This window comes from Artemia sp. Qi Xiang Cuo, chromosome 18, assembly GCF_049724085.1.
Source record: "Artemia sp. Qi Xiang Cuo chromosome 18, ASM4972408v1, whole genome shotgun sequence".
Taxonomy (NCBI): domain Eukaryota; kingdom Metazoa; phylum Arthropoda; class Branchiopoda; order Anostraca; family Artemiidae; genus Artemia; species Artemia sp. Qi Xiang Cuo.
In genome coordinates, this window is record NC_142811.1 from 48,003,628 (window position 1) to 48,026,197 (window position 22,570).

At 35.1% G+C, this 22,570-nt stretch overlaps 1 protein-coding gene across 1 annotated transcript in view; it reads left to right on the forward strand.

The window, feature by feature from the left end:
- LOC148941582 (eukaryotic initiation factor 4A-II-like) overlaps positions 1-21,735 on the forward strand; it is a 120,626-nt gene extending 98,891 nt beyond the window's left edge. The window contains exons 7-8 of the mRNA XM_089104206.1: positions 13,962-14,144; positions 21,592-21,735. Of these exons, the coding sequence (XP_088960332.1) occupies positions 13,962-14,118 (157 nt within the window). The 3' untranslated portion in view covers positions 14,119-14,144; positions 21,592-21,735. The remainder of the gene's footprint in view (positions 1-13,961; positions 14,145-21,591) is intronic.
- The last annotated feature ends 835 nt before the right edge of the window (positions 21,736-22,570 follow it).

Below are 22,570 nucleotides of genomic sequence, written 5' to 3' on the forward strand. Positions count from 1 at the left end.
TTTGTTCTGACGATACCATAGATGGAGTCTTTGAAGATGAGAAATAAATAGTAAGTTTTTTTTTATTAGAAAAATGAAATGTATCTCCGGGATAAGATTCTGAAACGTCTCTCTTCCCCAAGAAAAATGTTTGTGGGTACCCCTGCCGATCCTTCTTATTAATATATATAAATATCGTAAATAAATAACTGAAAATTAGTATTCATTTAACATTTCATGCAGCGACAGTGAGCAGGGAAATTATTCTCAGCCAGTAAAAAAACATTTGAAAAAAAACAAGCAATTATTTTGGAATAGACACCCACTTTACTGTCTTCTGTATGAGAAAAACTCCGGAAATGCAAAGATTAAATTAACCCTTAAAGTATGATCTAAAAAAAACTGAAAACTATAAGACTTCGAAATGAAACATTATTAAGTAAACAGGTGACTGGAAACAAATCACAACAAGAATCCTATTTAAATATTCAGCTAAAATTGAAATGATGTGTTTCATTTCTTTCAGATCCTCCGCAAGCTCCATAAAAAAATGTGGTCAGCTTTTATTGAGGGAAATGTAACTTATAAAAACAGAGTGTAATAAATTTGGCATTTCAAAGCCGCAAGGTGTATGCATTATGCTATTTATTTAATTAAAACTAGACTTCGAATGTGACATTAAAACTGGCCAATTTTGTTTATTTTTTGATTTTATAGGTTTGAATCTTGTTTTACATTGTAATACGGTATTTGAAATTACTTAGCGCAAAAAATAAAATAGTCCATGATTTCAGATCAAATCAGAGACCAGTTTACAATACGGACCTTTTGTAAACTAATGTAAAGGACTACTTATTTAATGTAATAATAATAATTTATTTTTGATCCACTAACGTCATGATAAAGTGGAGTAAGACAAAAAAAAATAAATAAAAAGAAAACACATACAAAACAATTCTAAATAAAAAAACATCAATGCAGATCAAAATAATCTCACAAGTGGATGAAATGGACCTAATTGCTGGAAAGTCTCTTCTTTTAACTTGGCATCCCACTTATTATAAGAAGTCAATATATCGATGGCACTAAAGAATCAAATAATATTTCGGTTCCTATACCTACAAGACAGATATAGGAGGAATTTACAGTAACGGAAATACAATGCTCTGGTGTCTTGCATATCACTTGTATTAAAAAATGGGCGTAAACCCGACAGAAAAAGAATGGAATGATTCTAATAAGTTGAATAAAGTCTAGCCAAGGTTTTATCAGACTGTCAGCCACGATTTGGGACAATTTTAGCATAAACTGCTTTAAGTTTAATCTTAATTTCTAAAAGTGCACTAGAACGGATAACAGATACAGACGAGCAAACACTAATCAAAAGCCAACTCAACTCAGAAACTAGCTTAAATGAAAAAGGACCACAGCTTAGATCACTACTTCTGTGTTTGGCCTTAAAAACTAAATCTTCACACTTTTCAGCAATAAGCATAAGTTCAGTTTTTTTTTTAACAGCTTATTAGCAAACTGGGTTGACTTGACTAGGCTAGACATTGAACGGCCAATAAGTAACAGATCATTTGCATACACAATATTAGACAAATTAGTTAGGCCTGTAAAGTACGAGGAAAAAATATTAGTTGCCACAAGAGGTAAACAAGCATCAAAAAGATAAGGTGATAACCCCCCTGCCCCTGTCGAAGTCCAGAACGAATGGGGACTATTACCAAAATAGACACTTTCTAACCGGAGTCGAATATATGAATTAGTTTGCTAAAAATGACGAACATATATAACAGATCAATTCACTCCAAGTTGGGAAAGAGAATACCAAAATTGGCTGTGGCAAACCGTGTCAAAAGTTTTTGAAACATCTAACGCGAATAAATGCACTTTGGATCTAACTTTTTGTGCTTTAAGTAATAAAGGAATAAAAACCCAATGTGCATGTTGGCATCCTATATGTAGTTTAAATCCAGGTTTGTTCGACACATAATCAGCTTTTGGAAGAATTTCAGAAAGCAAGATATATTCAAAAACTTTGTTCAACAAGCTAGTCGCCGTAATAGGCATGTGTGTTGCACAATTTTTCGGATCTTTCCCACGTTTAAAAATCGAAGTGGCACACCCTCACAAAAAAAAATAATCTGGTACCAAAGACATAAATAAACATCTTTGAAATAGTAACTGCAAATGACGAATCAAATCTTTAGAATCAGTATGAAGGGGAAAAATGCTTATACCATCAGTATCCAGTGGTTTAGACTTTAAATTCTTAACACAACGAACAACACAATCAATAGATATGGGAAGCACCTGGCTTTGTGAATTCCTTGAAGGTAATAAATAAGAACAAAGGCTAGCAAAATGAGAGTAAACCCCATAATAAAAATTGTTTTAATAGCTCTCGAGACGTTTTATCATAGAATTAAATCTCCGGTTTAAAAAATTTAATGCTTGTTTAGAGAAATAATCTAACTTACAAATACAATTCAGATTTAGCGCATTTATTGTATTTATTAGCCGCAAGAGATGCTGAAGTAAACTAATTACAACACAGTGGTTTTAACCTTTAGGTTAGTCCTTATGACTTTGCCATATTAAAGTTTTACTTTTATTCAAATTTCAATCATAATAGTAACGGTTAATAAATCAGAGTTAAGATTCAAGGCATAATTAAAAAAAAAGATTTTTTTTTAAATCTGTTTTCCTTTCTATAATGAACTTAGCAAAAGGTACAAAGAGACAAGTCGGAACATTAGGTGCTATATCAATTGTTGGGAACTAAACAATTTTGATGCAAGCTTGTTAAAATAATTTATGGGTGTTTGGATTTCTAGCTACTGTGGTGTAGGTATAATAATAAAATTTAAAGAAAAATACAGTTCATTTACAAATTTAGCTTTTTATCGACATGTGTGACTGCAGATTGGTTCAAGAATTGCACATGTTATATTATCACAGACTTAAGAAGCTTCTAAACTTTATCTACATGGCTTAATAAATTTAGCGGAACTACATATTGCTCTTACCCAAAAGGCCGTGAAATAATAACGCAAAATAAGGTTTGGCTCGGATAAAACTGCGCGGTTTTCGGAACTTATCGTTTATCCTTAAACTGGTAATGGCAAAATTTTTAAAGCCACATCGTGTTAGAAGTTTCACTAATAGGTACATTTACCAATCTGTTAGTGAAATGATTCAGCCGAGTTCAAAAAAGTCATATGAAGTAAGTACTTTTATGCTGAAAATGCCATGAAAGTGGATTACCCAGGTTTAGTGTTAGGTTGTTGGTGATGTAGGCCTATGTTGGAGGTAGGCTAGGTCATCCAAAATGTAGACTAGCCTAGGCTTTCTTGTAAGAATTTGTTGTTTGGAGGGTAAAATTCTACTTTAGCTGCGGTCAATATCTACCAAATCATATTATTGAGTTAGGACTAAAGTGAATACACCATTTGATGCCTTTTTTTATGCTGATTACGAATATAATAAGCATTTCTATTGGAAATGAATTTCAGCCCCCCCCCCATATATATGCCAATTCAGGGTTAGGTTAGGTATAGCCTATATAGGGGGGGGGGGTGAAATTCATTTCCAATACAAATGCTTATTATATTTGTAATCAGCATAAAAAAGTGAATACACCATTGAATGCCTTTTTTTATGCTGATTACAAATATAATAAGCATTTCTATCAGAAATGAATTTCAGCCCCCCCCCCCCTATATCGGCTATGCCAATTCAGGGTTAGGTTAGGTATAGCCTATATAGGGGGGGGCTGAAATTCATTTCCAATACAAATGCTTATTATATTTATAATCAGCGTAAAAAAGGCATTGAATGGTGTATTCACTTTATTCCTAACTCAATAATATGATTTGGTAGATATTGACCTTAGCTGCTTTTGACTATCTTGGAAAGGGGTTAAGTTAGGTTAGGAAAATGAAACCTTCAGGGCTGGGTCTACAGGCTAAAGTATGTCCTGGGAAGGTATTTTGAAGTACATACCTCCACTCCTTCTCCCTCTAGAGTGTCCTGACCATTGATGACCTCTAAATATCTGTGAGTTAAAGAAGTGAAACCTTGCAAAATAGATCTTTTGCTTAAATGAAGTACAAAAAAATTGTTTTCTGCTTCACAACTTTGCTCAATCCCAAAAAATAAGGTTTTAAAGATATGCATATACATTTCCTAAATTTTGTAAATAAAACATTGACATGGCTTAAAATTCTGCTCAAATAACTGAAATTGCATTTTCAAAGCTAAAGTCAGAGAAAAAGAAACTGATAGGCTACTTGAAAATTCAGGTAAAAAGTTGTTTCATCAAAATGTCAATGGGTATAGACCTGTCATATAGACAAATTTCAGGACCCTCTAGAGGGAGAAGGAGTAGAGGTAGGTACTTCAAGATACCTTCCTGGGACATACTTTAGCTTGTAGACCCATCCCTGAAAGTTTCATTTCCCTAACCCAACCCCATTCCAAGACAACCAAAAGTAGCTAAAGTAGAATTTTACCATTTGGAGCACTATTCACAAAAAACAATCAAAAGTGTAAAATTTTTCTTGTTTTTCTAGATAAAGGGTTCAAAACTTCTGACAATAGTGATTCTATATTTGAATGGTTGGTGATCAAATAATTGGTGAAGGAATATTTGACAATGGTGATTCCAATTATGGACTTTTCGATCTGCTGATATTATATGGGAATTTCAATCTCTTTTATAACTTTCAAAAATTTAATTTGAAATAAAATCTTTATCAATAAAATTAACTTATATAAGAGCTAGCATTACATCTACTACTACAACTATGATCTTTATTGACAAAACAAGCACTGACAGGTCTCAATTGATCCAAATGGAAGTTGTGTGGTTAAATTTATCAGCATTTGATTAATTTACTAGCTAAAAGCTGAACATACCACCTACTTGCCTACATTATTAGTACATAATTGCAGCTTTTGAAAAGGAATCATATTAAGAAAACAATGCTATGAATAGGTATGTTCATACAACTTGATGTCTTTTTTATGTTTTCTATATATTTTAGTCATTTTACTCAGAAGTTCAATTTAAGCCCCTTATGGATTCTCAAAGGTAATAACTTTTTCTCTTATTTTTGATATAGAAAAGGGTTAAAAATAATGGTTAAAACCTTACTATATGATTATAGATCCGTTTTTCTAAAATTATACAATCAAAAGGCAATCTTGATCCAGTTGAATAAACAATTTTTAAATCTTCAAAGAATTGCTGTGTTTACTGTAAGCTGTTAGCATTACTCTTGTTTAAAACAGTATACCCATTTGGAATGTCTATGGCAAAAATTAAGAACCAGAAAACACATGATAAGTATATAATTCAGGCATCTTAACTTAACAATCAAAATGTCTTAACTGTAATTGTTCAGCAGATAAAGAAGTAAGAATTGTTGTTTTTAAGAATTGTTGTTTTGTTGTTTTTATTTATATAGCTAAAAATAAGAGGAAAAGGTTTAATCTTTTAGGGCCCATAAAGGGCTTAAAATTGAATTTCCAAGTAAAACAGCTATTATATTTAGAAAGAGCATAAATAGACATCAAGTGGTATGTTCATCTTATTTGTAGGTCAGTAATGTAAACTGCCCCAAATTTACAAACAATTATGGTTAACACATTTTGACTACAGCTCCATTATACTTTACCCCCAACCTTCACCTAATGCTCAAATATTTAGCCAAAATCATATATTTCCTGTAAACTTCTGTTTCTTGATTTTGCCTCAGTTGGTTTGATTCCGCACATGGGTTGAAACAAGAGAATTTTTCTCCTTTGGATTGCAGGGCATGGGAAATTTGTAATTTGGGTTATATATTTGCACATTAGAGGAAGTTAGGGTAAAGTATAGTGGAATATTCTTTGAGATATATTAACTACCATTTATCTGCATTTTATGAAATGAGTATTTTTTTTCTTAACATGTATCCTTTTCAAGAGCCAAAATTGTGCATTAATACCCCCAATGCACCTTATGACACTTTTTATGTAGGCTAAGCTATACTAATTTAAGGTAACAAACTGTAAGTAAGGAGCAACCTGGCTCAATAGTAACTGAAACTCTAAAAAACAGATTTTTGATACCAGTAGATACATCAAAAGAATCAGATTTTTATGCTGATTTCAAATGTATAAGTTTCATCAAGTTCAATCTTACCCATCAAAAGTTACTAGCCTTAAACTAATTGCCTTATTTTTGAAAAAAAAGAGGAAACACCCCCTAAAAGTGATATAATCTTAATTAAAATCAAAACATCAGATCCGGCATAACAGAAAACCCTACTGTAGATGTTTCAAGCTCCTATCTGCAAAAATGTCGAATTTTTTATTTTTTGCCAGAAGAAAGATCACAGATGCATGTTTATTTGTTTTTTTTCCAGGGGTGATTGTATTGATCCAGTAGTCCTAGAATATTGAGAGAGGGTTCATTTGAATGGAAATTAAAAGTTCTAGTGCCCTTTTTAAGTGACCAAAAAAATTGGAGGGCAACTTGTCCCCCTCCCATGCTCATTTTTTTCCTGAAGTCACCCAATCAAAACTGAGATATCCGTTTTGTTCAGTATAGTCAAAAATCTAATAAATATGTCTTTGAGGATGACTCAATCCCCCACAGTTCCCAGGGGAAGGGCTGCAAGTTATGAACTTTGCCCATTGTTTACATATAGTATTGGTTATTGGGAAGTATACAGAAATTTCCACAAGGGATTTTTTCTGGCTGGGGGGATGGATTGGAGGATGTGTTACATGGGAGGATGTTTCATTGGGGGAAAGGACATTTCAATGAAGGGTGTACCAGATTTCCAAGCCTTATTTAAAAAAGATCAGAAATAAAATTTAAAAAAAACAAATTTTTTCAACTGAAAAAAGGAGCAACATTAAAACTTCAAACAAATAGAAAGTATTACATAGATGAGGGGGTTTGTCCCCTAGTCAATACCTTGGTCTTTATGCTAAAGTTTTTTTTTAGAATAAAACAAAAAACAACTAGAATCTTAAACTAAAATAATATAAATAAAAAATATATAAAAAACTAAAACAGGCTAACTAAAATATATATATATACAATTACTCGCACATACAATTGCCAGCTACCCTCATGTAGACATAAAAGTAACTGGATTCTAAATTTTAAATTACAGATGAACTTAAGTTATTCCCTTGAATATTTTGTAAGACTTTTTTTGAATATATGTTTATTTTTCAAAATAATATCATAAATAGGATCAGTGTTTATATTGCCAGTGTCTCTATTAATTGATAAATCTGCGAAAATGTGGGTTTTTTTTCTAATGCTTAACTGATTGAGTGAAGCCTATATCATTGAAATAGCCGTTTATTCTTCAAACTGTACAAAATGATCTGGATGATGAAAAATATGTTTAGCTAAAGCTGAAGTTAAACTTTCTGGAGGTTTTGTAAATTTTGGAGCATTATCTGTTGGATTTCTGTACTCAATTTAACGTTCCACAAATTGTTGATGCGTTGCAAATTCCTTGCTCTTGCATTCCGTGCAAAAGCAAGGAATGCTATACACTTTACTTGCCAAAATGCTATTTGTTATATCTTTCCCAAAATCTAGAAAGTTACTGAATGGCCTGATTGATTTAAAGCAAGTTACAATACCATGTTTCAATAACGTACGTTTAAGTTTCTCACCAAGGATTGGTATGTAAGGTAATGAGACACATCCATTAGAAATCGTAGGGTCTAGCAGTTGAGACTGGTTTTTATTATGTTTTTCATGCTTGATTTTTTTTTTCATTTACAAATTTAACAGGATACCTGTTGCAAAATAAAATGCCCCTCAAATACCATAATTCACTATCAACATACTCCGGGGAACAAATTTTAAACACCATATGCTTCAACTTAATCCACAGAGGACATAATACCAGTTTTCGCCTTAGAAATTAATTTAGAATAAGGAACCAATGAAGGGAAGCAACATTTTGGCCCTTCAGTCAAATGTGCTTCTTGCTGAATAGTCAAAGAATTTGAAAAATGTTCTTGATAGCAGGATCAGGACAGATTCGAAGACAAAAGGTATCAGAATATCGGAATCTCTCAAATAATAGTCCATTTAATTTAACAGTCAAACAAAAAAATTCGTCAAGTTTACGGGCAAAATTTTGGCATGTCTGTGAATTTTATTTTTCTATAGTAAAAAAACATTCAAATCTAATGAATCAGCAAGCATTTTTTTAAAATTGCTAGAAAGAAAGCAGTCATTCCTAAATTTTTTAGATTAAACACTCCTTTTTGTATGGAAAATGAAATGAAATTGAAGGATAAATTCAGTATCATGCCTTTAACTTACTTACTTAGACTTAGATCCTCCTATGCCTGGGGGCGCATAGGGCAGCGACGGTTGACCGATCTTGTGCCAAAGACCAAAGTCCGTTCAGAATGGTTCAGAATCTCGTCGCCTCTTTCTTCAGGGATCGACCAAGTGTGCTGCGTTGTCTCCCACTCCTTCGAATGCCGGGTGGGGTCCAACATCATAAATCGTTTGGGAGGTGTCCTTCGCTCATGCAGGTCATACGCCTCCAGTACTTCCATCTTCTCATTCTGATCTCGTCAGTCACCAGTGGTTGTTTGGTATCAGTCCTTATCTGGGCGTTTGTTACTCAATCGGTCCAATGTACCGCAAGGATTCTATGCAGGCAATTATTCTCGGAGCCAAGTAGTCTTTTCTCTGTGTTCTTTGAAAGGCTCCAGGACTCGCATCCATATAAAAGTACAGAGAGTACATTGCTCCTAAACAATCGCAATTAAAAACCATGTCATTAACGAAAAAAAACAGAGATGGTTCAATTCAATTTGAGGTATTAATCATCATTAAAATTTGTTATTGAATAATCTTCTGTTGAAACTTTTCCTGAAAATTAAAGGATGCAGATATCAAATCATTTATCGGGATTTTCACCTTTCAAAGGTTCGTTTGGCTGATAAATTAAATAGACTGTTATCTGAGAGATTCCGAGAACATGATACCTTTTGTCCTCGATTTTTTCCTGGTTCTGCTATTAAGAAAGTTTCATCGAAATTTTTGACTGTTCAGCAAGAAGCAATTTTGGCGAAAGCGCCGAAATTTTGCTTCCCTTCATCGGTTCGTTATTCTAAAATAATTTCGAAGTTGGAGACTGGTATTATGTCCTCTGTGGATAAAGTTGAAGCCCACAGGAACTTAGAGCCGAGATTGTGAAACATTTAAACAAATTTGATTCGAAGAAACTTGAGAATAATAGCACCAAAATAATACACTTACACAATTTAAACAAGATAAAGATCTTATCATCACCAATGCTGATAAAGGCACCACAATGGGGATTATGAACAAAAAATGAAAGCCATAGTCTCAGATGAGGCCAAATATAAAAAACTGGATTTTGTGAAAAATACGCGAAAGAAACACGACATGATTTGGAAACACTCAAAAGGAATTTAAAAATAACCCCTCGATTTTATAACAAGTTTTTCCCAAGAGGTTGTTCAGCACCAAAAATCTATGGTTTGCCTAAGCTCCATAAGAATAATGTTCTTCTTCCTATTGTAGCAAATATTCATTCGCCAGTATCCAAATAAGGAAATGGCTGGCAACAGCTTTTCGTCCACTTTTGGGGACTCAAACATCTTAATTAGGAAATGCAAAATGTGTTGTTAACAAATTAAAAAACCGTCACATAGACGACAATACAATTCTCTTCAGTTTAGATGTCATATCTGTGTACACAGATTATGATGTACAAAAATGTGAACTTATTTTAAAAAAGAAAATACAGAAACATTCTGAATTGTGACAAGATGTAACTATGGCAAGCATGGATATCGAAGTCAATATGAAATTGGTCTCGATATTTCGGTTTTAGAGGAAACTTTTATCAAAAGGTCTTTAGTTTACCAATGGGCACTCCTCTAAGCCTAATTCTGGCTAATTTCTTCTTGAATCCTATTGAAATGTCCGCTCTTCAGTGTTTTCGTCAGGCTCCTTGTATCTGGGGTAGGTTTATGGACCATATTTTATGTTTTTGGGAACATGGATTAGAGTCCCTAAATTTGTTTCTTGACCATTTAAACAGGTTGGAGAAAAATATTAAATTTACGCTAGAGCTGGAAAAACAAGAAAGGCTCCCTTTTTTAGAGATTTTGCTTATAAAAAGCTATAATGGTTAACCATTTTCAATATATAGAAAACGGACTCATAATGACAAATACTTGGGTTTTCGTTCTTGTCACCCAATTTCAGTAAAAAAGAGAACAGATATGTCACTGGTATATAGAGTGTTTAAAATTTGTTCCCCGGAGCATGATGAAAGTGAATTATTGTATTTGAGGGATATTTTATTTCCCAACGGGTATCCTGTTAAACTTGTAAATGAAATAATAAAGAAAAGAAAATTAAGCATGAAAAAATTAATAGGAACGAGGCGTCCCAACTTCTGGACCTTACGATTTCTAATAGATTGAATAAAAAAAAAAAAATCAACTGAAAGTAAGGAGCAACATTAAAAATTAAAACGAACAGAAATTATTAAGTATATAAGGGGGGTCGTTCCCTCGTCTATACCTCATCCTTTACGCTAAAGTTCGAATTTTGACCCAATTTTTTAAGAATGACTCCTGAATCACTAAGGCCGTTTAAATAGAATAAAAAGCTCTTTTACAGGTACTAAAAAAAACTTTAACTTAAAGAGCGAGGTATTGGAGAGGTATCTTTTTTTTAAATAACGTGGGGAAATCTGGCTCCCCCTCCATAGAAAATTCCCTTCCCCTATGAAAAATTCCTCAAAGGAAAGATTCTTCCACTTACCCCCCCTACCCCCGTCCACTAGAAAAATCCCCCTGAACTCGTCTGTATACCTCCCAACAACAATACTGTATGCAACAATGGGCAAAGTTCATAACTTGCAACCCTTCCCCCGGGGACTCTGGGGGGCTAAGTGAAAGACATAGTTACTAGATTTTTCAACTATGCAGAAAAAAAATAGTTATCTCAAAAATTTTCATCAGGTGACTTTGGGGAAGAATGAGCAGGGGGGGGGGGGGCTAGCTGCCTTTCAGTATTTTTGGTCACTCGAAAAGGGCACTAGAACTTTTGATTTCCGATCAAATGAAGCCTCTCGATCTACTACGATCACTGGTTTGATATGATCACTCTCGGAAAGAAAAAGAAAATGAAATAAATAAACACGCATCCGTGATCGTTCTTCTGGCAAAAAACGCAAACTTCCACATTTTTGTACATAGGAGCTTTAAACCTCTATAGTAGGGTTCTCTGGTATGCTGAATCTGATGGTGTGATTTTAATCAAGATCATTCGATGTTTCGGGGATATTTCCCTCCTTTATCAAAAAATTGAAAAAAAAATTCAGGCTCATAGCTTTTGATGGTTACCTTTAATTTTGATGAGTTTTACATATTTTGAATAAGCATCAAAATTCGATTCTTTTGATGTATCTATTGTTGTTAAGACTCTGTTTCTTAGAGTTTCTGTTACTATTGAGCCGTATCGCTCCTTACTTACAGTTCGTTACCACGAACTGTTTGATTTGTCTCATTACCTTACATACCAATTCTTGGTCAGAAACTTAAATGTGCGTTATTGAAACATGGCATTGCAACTTGCTGGTATTGCAATCATTGGTATTGCAATCAGACCATTGAGTAACTTTCTAAATTCTGTGAAACATGAAACAGGTAGCATTTGGGCAAGTGGAGTGGATTTTTCCTTGCTCCTATGGTAGATTTTACATCGGTCAAACGCACCAACAATTTGTGAAACGTTTTATTGAGCACCGAAATTCAATATACAATGCTATAAAATTTACAAAACCTCTAGAATGTTTTACTTCAGCTTTACCTGAACATATTTTTATCATGCGCGTCACTTGGTACATTTAGAGGAAGCAACAGCTATTTCCAGTGATAAAGGTTTCACTTAATTGGCTACGGAAGCATTAGAAATTACAAAAGCATATTTTCGCCAATTTGTCAGTTAATAGAGACACTGGTATTATAAATGTTGATCCTATTCATGATATTATTATAAATAACAAAGTATCACAAAATATCCAAGGGATTAGAAACCCAAGAGAATAAAGGGGATAGAAACCCAAGAGGATAAGAAACCCAAGAGAATAACAGCAACATCAAAAGCTTATCATAACATTATTTTGCTTGAATATAATTAAGTTCATCTGTAATTTTAAATTTATAATCCAGTTATTTTTCTGTTTTCATGAGTGTATTTGGCAATTGTATACACAAAATTTAGTTAGTCTGTTTTAGTTTTATATATATTTTATATAGTTTATATAGTTTTTATATATATTTTATTTTGGTTTTAAATTCTAGTTGTCTTATTTTTATTCCACGCTGAAGACGCCTTATTTTATATGGGCGAAATATTTGGTTGATTTTTGTTCTCTTCACTTCCCTTTACTGGCCATAGATCCGTTTTTCTCTTTCAGTTTCTTTTCTTTGTTTTGTCATGGCTGGCCAGGTCGATTTTAAATCTTTTATTTGTTATAAGGTGTATTTACGATATCTTTTAAATTATAAAGGTATTAAATTTAAGCTTTAAGGGTATTTTTGGGAAGGGGTGCTTTATTAAATTTTGATGCTATATGCCCTTTGAAAGGCTAAGGGCTTAAAGGTGAAACTTTCAGAGGATTTTTGGGCATATGTTAAACAAAATTAAAATTCACTATATATATGCAGGTTGTCAAAAGCCGTATTAGTGATATCTCAAGAACGGGTGGGGGTATCAGATTCAACCTTTCAGGGCTAATAAAACTACTATTGGTTTCTCTACTACTACTATTATTGAACTAAATCAAAAGAATTTAAATGCATACAGGTATAGAAATTGTCAAAGATACAATATCTCTCCAATGGAATAGAGAATTAAGATGAAACTTTCTGGGAATGTTGCGGGGGATGTAAAACTAAATCCAAATATACTATTTGTTTCCAGATTTTCAATTTCCCAGGGTATCTGTGCAATTTTCTAGGAAAAACTCAGAATATTCTGTTGGAACTTCAGGATGTGTTTTCGGGGGTGTTAAACTAAATCAAAAGACACAATGAACGTCCAATTTTATCTAAAGTTCATATCTGTGATAGGAAAGGAATGGATAAAGGTACTAAGTTAAAATTGTCAGTGCGTGTTGAGTGGAAAATTCAGTTAAATTAAAATGAACTATGTGCGTCAAAGGTTGTTAAAATTGTGTATCTGCAGTATCTCTGGAAAAGTTAAGCTATGTTGAAAATTTCAGGGCTTGTGGAGGAAATAGTTTATTAATATTTGTCTATACTCAAAATTTTGACATGATGGGGCTAGAACTTCTGGAAGCTTTATAACATCCCAAAGATTATGCAGGTTTTCAACTCGTATATTTGAATATTTTCCCCGTACCCAAATCAAAAGCATCGTGGTACGACTATTGTTAAAACTGTTGTAAAATTTTGTCCAGCATTCAAATACTTTAGTGATCCCAAATCAAGATTTTTAAAAGATAAAAACCGAAATGATTAAAAAAAAAAACTCTTAACCAATGAAAAAGACTTTGTCAATTAAAAACGAAAAGAAATTAATTAAAAAAAAAACTTTTTTTCCCAAATAAAGTTTTATGCGAAAAACTCAGTTCAATAGCTGCTGCAAAGAAGGACGTGTAAAGTTCAGTTTGTATTTTTCTTGCTTCCCGTCTGGGTTTTGTCTCGGCGGAAGAAGTCTAAAAGTTTAATTATGTACTCCTTCAAGCGAAAACTCGTAACGAAGAGTTAGATACTTATATTGAAGACTCAACTGGCTTCGAAGTTAAGTTGACGTTTTTAAATTTTTTTCTCTGATTCCTGACAAAAGTTTTGCGACAGCAACACTTGTCGGCACAGCCGACAGAGGGTTCTAGGGTCTAGTTTAATCTGTATTTGTCTGTTTTCAGAATTGTTCGCTGCGGCAGATTTGGTCGTAAAGGTGTTGTTCTCAGCTTCGTAACGGAACGCGACACAAGTATTATCGAAGATATTAAGAGACACTACATCGATGTGATTGAAGTTATGTCTGATGAAGGATTGAAGGATATGGTCGATCTTCTCTAAAGATAGAAGATAGTTTTGTCAGAGAAGTTCACTGTTAAGTTTTGTCTTTTCTTTCTTTTATCAGAAAAAAAAAAGTTTTTGCGTTAATTTAAATTCATTCCAATGTAACTTTATTTGTTTTTCAATGAGAGTGTCACATTGAAACATACGCTCAAGCTATAATCTAGCACTTTTAATTATCGCGAGGACCTACAATATTGACTAAGAATGTTCTTCCTAATATAAAGATTGGAGTAAAATAAAAAATAATGAGGATAAATGACTGCCTTGCGGAACATGCATTAAATTTGGAAAGGAAAATAAATCCTTAAAAAATTTTTATTCGCCAGCTACAAACAAGCTACATCTGTAAGCCTTGCATTTATTAGCATTGGTACCGATTTATAACCATTTACGAATGAGAGTTTTTGAAAAACGTATTCATAAATTTTTTTTTGACACTTCTTGAATGATATAAACACAAAAAATTGTCACAATTGAAGCAATTCTATTGTCACCTAGGATACTTCAATGTCGTGTTGATGATGTTGCCAAAATTACGACGAAACGGTAAAAAGAGACTTGTTATCCATTGATGTAATTAGTAATGCAGTAGTTGAAAGTATATTCACTAAAAGACTGTTTTAAAAAGGAAATATTACTAACCCAAAATTCCTTTTGTACCCTTACTTTGGCTGAATCTGATATACAGTCAAAAATGTTATCGACCCTTGCTCTCGTAACTCTTTAATCTGAAGCTTTTCGTATATTTTCCAGCCTCATCGACTGTCAGCTAATAACTCCAAGCAACTTATGCCAGAGCAGAAAGGTATACCCTCCCTTCCTTAAAAGCAAAAATCACTAGGTTGTGTATTCCTTAAAACACATAGACACGCTGAAGACACATAGTCTTCAGCGTAGACAAAAAAAAACTAAAAGTAAAAAATATATATAAAACTAAAATAGACTAACCTAAAATATATAATATACAGTTTTTTTAATAATGTTAAGTAATTGTATATTATATATTTTAGGTTAGTCTATTTTAGTTTTATATATATTTTTAGTTAGTTTATTTTATTTTTTACGCTAAAGACGCCTTGTTAGATACGGGCGAAACAAAGTTGTATCCTGGGAGGGGTTAGAGGGTTTGAACCCCCCCCCCCCTGAAATGTTTGTCTGACTCGTAAAAATGTAAAAAAAATGGACATAAACAAATTTTGTATCCGTTTTTTAGGATTTTTTATTATAAAAAAAAAAAAAAAACTTATTTTGAGTAAAACCCCCTCCGAAAAAAAATTCTGGGTACGGCCTTGGGGCGAAATATTCGTTTTTTTTTTTTGTTTTGTTTTTTTTTTCTTCGTTTTCATTTACCATAGACCTGTTTGTCGTCTTTATATTTATTTCTTTGTGTTTTCTGTCATGGCTGGCCAGTTCGGCTTTAGATTTTTTATGTGTATTTCTTCTATGATGTCCAATAGCTTTGCCTGCTTTAGCACTTGTCTGCCCTGTTTGACGTCGCCATTACCTCATACGTTGGTACATCTATTAACAAAAGCTTTCTTCGGTTTTGCAATGCAAAGACGGGGTCAAGACACCACAATTCCACCGAAAACAAACGTTTCCACAGCGATCCAGTCCCTCTCCATAACCAATTCAGACCAGTTTCTATTTTGTGGTGCAAGGGGTCATAAGGATAGACACTATCCAAGGTAGTTATTGGTTTTAATTCAACATATAAAACATTTTTATTAGTAAAATGGAAAATGAGTTTATACTCAAAATATTTGTGTAATAGGAGAGGAATTTCCTACCCTCCCAGCATGCATATTGCACAATTATTCACAACATCTTTTTGGGAATATGTGTAATGTTTGCTAATGATTATACCTTCTTCAATAGAGATATCAAGGACACTATTGCGATTTTGTATATAAAAGTTCAATTTTTTATTTGATTTTTAGTACCTTAAAAGACTTTGCCACGAGTCTTTCTTTTGTTCATTTTTGTGCTACTAAAGTGGTTAATTCAAATGTTGAAAAGATGAAAAACCATATTATGTAAATTTTGCAACCTTTTTCGTTTTAAACTCTTATAGGAAACATATACACATTTTTAACATATTTATGTATATTTATATAAATATCTACTTTTATTCTAAGCCTGGTGTTTAGTAGGCCAGATAATTATTTGTATTTTAATGGTTTAGCTGCGGTAAATCCAGTATTTGGGTATGGATAATACCTTTCATAGGTTTATATTTTATAAGTTTACATAAGGTCATAACGCCTAGGGCGTACAGGCCGTCATAACATAAGGTTATAACGCCTAGGGCGTAAAGGCCGTCATTACATAAGGTCATAACCCCTAGGGCGTAAAGGCCATTATTACATAAGGTCATAACACCTAGGGCGTAAAGTCCTTCATTACAAAATGTAATAACGACTAGGGCGTATAGTCCTTCTTAACATAAGGTCATAACGCCTAGGGTGTACAGGCCGTTATTACATAAGGTCATAATGCCTAGGGCGTATAGGCCGTCATTACATAAGGTCATAACGCCTAGGGCGTACAGACCGTCATAACATAAGGTCATAACGCCTAGGGCGTACAGGCCGTTATTACATAAGGTCATAACGCCTAGGGCGTACAGACCACCATTACACAAGGTTATAACGCCTATGGCGTTATAGGCCTTCTGGCAATAAGTTGGTCTGGAGATTGCAGCTCAGATTAGATCCAGCATCTAATTATAAAGATTTTATAGTTGGTTAAAATTAGGCACCGATCCCGGAACAGATGACATGGTCTCTTTGGCAGAGTCGCTGGACCATGTATAAGAAATACTGGGTGACACCAATTTCCCCACGCCAACCATTACCGTCCAACAGCCTCGCTCGGTGGCAGAGCTGGTTTTGGCAATTGAGCCATTCAAGAGAAAACAGCCTATCACGTTACCTTTCTCCCCAATGCTGAAAAACTTCATCAAGCAGCGCTCAGAAGAACTGCAGTCAACAACAAAGAATAAGCCACTCTCAGAACGTGATAATTCCTTTGATCCTCTCGACATACCGGGCCGAGCGAAAGCACGGACTTTCACTCTTTGAGTAAAGTGTTCCCCTTTTCCTCAGTTTTTACCCCTTTTTAAATATTGGCAGCTGGCAACCCTGATGGTACGCAGAAATCATGAAACAGAATATTACAGAAGTGTAATTATTTGTAATTATTTGTATTTTAATCATTTGGGTGTATTAAACCCAATATTTATGGTATGGTATATTACTCATTACATAAAGAGTATACAGGCCGTCATTATATAAGGTCATAACGCCTTGGGCGTACAGACCGGAATTACACAAGGTCATAACACCATTGGGTGTACAGACTACCATTACATAAGTTCATAACACCTTGGGTGTACAGACTACCATTACATTAGTTCATAACACCTTGGGTGTACAGACTGTCATTACATAGGGTCACAACACCTTGGGTGTACAGACCGTCATTAAATAAGGTCATAACCCCTTGGGCGTACAGACCGGCATTACATAAGATAATAACACCTTGGGTGTACAGGTCACCTTTACATAAGGTCATAACGCCTTGGGAGTACAGACCCTCATTACATAAGGTCATAATGCTTTGGAAGTACAGACCGCCATTATATAAGGTCACGACGCCTTGGACGTACGTACAGCCATTGCATAGTATTGTAACGACTACAGCGCTATCCTATAGGTCTGGTCTGGCATGTGGTAAGCCTTTCTGGAGATTTGAGTTGAATTTACTTCCGGCGTTCAATTATAAATATGCTATCATAGCTGGATAACAGTATATACTTAGAATATTGAAGAAAATATCGTTCAAAACGTAGTTACTTCTTTGACCCTTTTGGCGTCCCGGACCGAGCGAGAGCTTACAAATGTCGAGACACATTTTCTACTTCACAGGCACCACGCATAAACCCAAAGATCATTATGCTACCATCAACTGGATAAGTAGAGGACATAAAGTTCATATCAGTTGACAGAAAGTCATTCTTGGCCTTATATTCTTCCTCGCGAGTGACTCTGAGCTTGCTATCATACAGTGACATCACGTTAGGTACTGTCATAAAGATGTTAAAGGTAGAGAACGTCTCTCCTGACACTATCCCAAAAACTGATAAAGTTCTTGGATTATGTTAATAGATGTCAGCAGCATCTTTCAAATATTCTTTCAAGAGCATACTCAAAATTATTATCTCTGGAAAGTATTTCATGTTTTCGGCCAACTTTAAGGACCTAACTCACAGAATGACGTTAGGGTTCACTTTCAAAAACAAAATACATCAGTTCAAAGTGCCATCGTGAGCTATGGCCATCTTCAAACCATCCAATGGCTTGCTTACATGAACAATTAGATTCTGCACAATTAACAAACGTAATTAGTACAGAACAATGTAAAGACCATTATAATTCTCCAGCTCAGACTTAGGTTCATGCTGAGTGAGATATCAGATGATTCTCCTGCACAGACTCGGGTTCATGCGAGCGAGAAATCAGAATTGCAACTAATGCGATGGATCTATTTCTCGGGTTTTCTGGTTGAGCAGGAGGTAAAGAGGGTGTACCTAACCCCGGAAAAGATTCAGAACTTGATACATGCAATCAAGGCAGCTCTGGAAAAATCGCATGCCTCAATAAGGCAACTGATGAAGCTGATTAGACACATCAATGCGGACTCAAGAGCAATTCCTTTCAACAGACTACATCTCAGGAAAAGTCTTGGAGCAACATAGATTTAAACATCCTAATTACGACAGAGATGAAAGAAGCATTTTCACAGTGGCTGAACAAAGATTGGCTGAGTCAAGGCCTTCCTCTCAAGCTTCCAATTGTTTCCAAAATAATATTCACCGACAGCTCAACCTACGGGCGGGGTGGCTATCTAGAGGACCCACATCAAGACACATTTTGGGGATTGTTTCTGTTGAAGAGATATTCGTTCATGTAAATTGCCTTAAGATGAGATCTATAGCCAGCTCAAACAAGGTCTTGGTGAAGGAGCTAAGAAACAAGGTAGTCATAGTAGCGACAGAGAACTTGACAGTAGTCAATTACATAAACAAAGAGGGCGGAACCCGTTCTTTCTCCATAGAGGAGGAACCCATAAAGCTCTTCGAGATTACGATGACCCTGAACGTTCACTTGAAGGCAAGACACATCGCTGGGTCACTCAATCTAGTAGCCGGCACACTGTCACGAGAAGGAAAAGGTCTGCCCACGAAATGGAGTCTCAACGAGAGTGTCTTCAGAGCCCTGTCAAAAGAGTATGGACTACGAGAAGTCGGTCCATTCGCGACTCGATTGAACCGGAAGATCGACGTATATTTCTCACCAGTTCCAGATTCACTTGCGATCGGCACAGATGCCCTTGTCCACGATTGGTCGAACAAACACAGCTATGCCTTCCCTCCATTTGCCCTGATCCCAAAGGTTCTGGAGAAGGTTCGAAAGTCTGTGAACTGCCGAATAATGCTAATTGCTCCGCGAGGGCCTCGCCAAGCTTGGTACACGAATCTTTTCAACCTGCTATTAGGCTTGTCTATACCCCTCGGAGATCAGTCACATCTCCTCCAGCAGAGTCGACTTCGCCACCCAGCACTAAGGAATCTAAATTTACACGGCTGGAAGATATCGAGCGTGGACTCAAAAAGAGAGGTTTTTCTAAAGAATCAGCCCGTGCAATTGCCTGGTCCAGCGACGATCTACCATTGAATTGTTCAATGGAAAATGGCAAGTGCTCGTAGGTTGGTATAGTGAAAGGAAGATTAATCCTCTCGCAACCTGTACTCAGACAGTTGCAGAATTCATGATATATCTAAATACCGGTTGAATTCTCACACCATCAACGGTAGAAGGTTGTAAAGCAACAATATGCGGAACGCTACCTCTAGCTACAGGAACAGATATCAGCAAAGATACTTGTTTGACGAAAATGATACAGAATTTTGGCACGAGTCACTGCGGACACAACATGATATTCCTGCCTGGGGTCGTGGCCTTGTCCTAAGGTATTTTAGAAATTCACGATTTCTTGTACTGGGGAATATTGATATGAAGGATGTTACTCTTAAGACGGTATTCATTACTGCCATCGCATCTGGTCGTCGAAGGAGTGAAATACATGCCTTGTCTTTCAGTACAGCACAATTTTCGGATAATTCAGTAACTCTCAGGTTTCTCCCTTCGTTTAGACCCGAAACCGTGAAGCCTTATGAGATAGCTTCTCCTATCCTTCTTCCCGCGCTAAATGTAGATCCAGCTTTGTGTCCAGTGAGAATACTATCGGCCTACGCACAGCGAACAGCTAACGTGGCGGTCAGAAAAGGGAGAAAAAGGTTCTTCATTCCTTTTTCTAAAACAGCACCACGAGAGGTGGCAGCTGGAACCATTTCTTCTTGGATAAAGCAGGCCATAACTATGGCATATGAGGCAGCAAAAGAAGAGTGTAGAAAAAGGAAAGCACGTGACACAAGATCCATTGCGGCGTCATGGGCGCTATCAAAATCAGTACCACTTGCTGATATAATGAGTACTGCTTGCTGGTCTTCGGAGTCTACTCCCAGACAACACTATCTTCATGAAATAGAAGATCGAACCGATGCTCAACATTTTGTTGCGCTTCAGGTAGTTTTATAGTTTATACATTTGAATATTTGAGTTTGAAACTAATATTTTATATTAGTTGATTTATGAACCCACCACCAAATCGGTTGGAATCTAAGCTTTTGTTAATAGATGTACCAACGTATGAGGTAATGGCGACGCCAAAACCGAACTTTCGAAGGAAAGTTTAGTTTGGCTAGCCGATACTTACCTCATACGTTGGTACATAGAGACCCTCCCTCCTCCCCTCTCATTGAGAGTTAAGGAATTATAAGGGATTTAGTTCAAAATAGAAACTGGTCTGAATTGGCTATGGAGAGGGACTGGATCGCTGTCGAAACGTTTGTTTTCGGTGGAATTGTGGTGTCTTGACCCCGTCTTTGTATTGCAAAACCGAAGAAAGCTTTTATTAATAGATGTACCAACGTATGAGGTAAGTATCGGCTAGCCAAACTGAACTTTCCTTCGAAAGTTCGGTTTTTTTAGTTTGCTCTTATCCCAAAAATAGATCCTTGCACATGTGCCTCTACTAAACGTGCTACTTCTAGATTCAAGTTGTTTTCAGGTCACGATAGGTACTAATAATTTTGAAGGAAATGGAATAATACGGAATGACAACACAAATCTAAATAAGTGTACAAATAAGTATCTATAACAGGTTGCTCTTGTAAATGATTGGGCATTATTTGTTATCTTTCAATATCAATAGGTAAATGATCGTTACTAAAAGTGACCCAAGTCGATTATCACAATGTTTATTGTTATGATGATGAATGGAATGAATATTTCCTTTTGCTGAATGAAGAAGATTTTTTTTCAATTTCTATTTCATTTTTTTCAGGCTAGTATCTCCCTGTCCCGTTTTAAATGAAGCTAGTTGAGTTAACTGTCTTGGTGTTTTGAAGATGTGTTGATTTGAGATTTTGTAAAGAAGACGATACTTTTTGTACAAATTGAAAAAACTGTAATAAATATTGAAAATTGATATTTCCTTTATCTTTCTCAGTAGTTGTCTTTGTTTTTTGTTTTTTTCGTTTCTTCATTGAAATTTTTACTGAATCGAAAACTGTTCCTTCTTGTGTACTTTTTGCTGTAGACGCGAAACTTTTTTGCTGACGATAGATGTCGAATTATACATATTTAATTTTCATCTCCCGTTAATTCTAAATCAGTAAAATTCAACAATTTTGACAATAATGGCCGTTCAGCTTTCAACATAAATAATAAACTGCTACAGTTTGCCCAGACTTTCGTACAATGGCAACGACTCTTCCATCCTTCTCTTTATAAAGTCTCTATATTTGCCACCTAGAAGAAAGTCACCTGGGATTTTAGGGGGTGGGGGTTTCACCTTCTTAGATAATCCTGAAGATTTCTTTGCTGGTTCCACATATAACTACGCATGTATTAGGGGTGAAAGACCACATTTAGGATGGAAACAAGTCTATTGTAGAGAGCCAAAAAAGTGGCTTCGAACGTTTAAATTTAGGACATCTTCAAGACTGAGAAATTAGCGAAGTAATGAAAAATACATAGTTTTTTAGATTTTTTATGAGAACATTAGTCGAACCTTTGCTTGAAGTTATTCAGTCACTTGCAAACAACAGAACCTTGCCCCTCATTCAGGTCTAAGCTGTTTGATGTCAGGGAAAGCTGACGCTTTATCTAACGTAATTTGGCAGATCAGCATTCCAATTTGGGCTTTTGACCTTTCCCTTATTCCTTTGTTTACTATTCTAGGAATGTGGTTTCTGTCTAGCTTGAGGACATTTCTCAGCCGCTAATATGAGACATGGCAACTTATTATTACAATTTTTAAA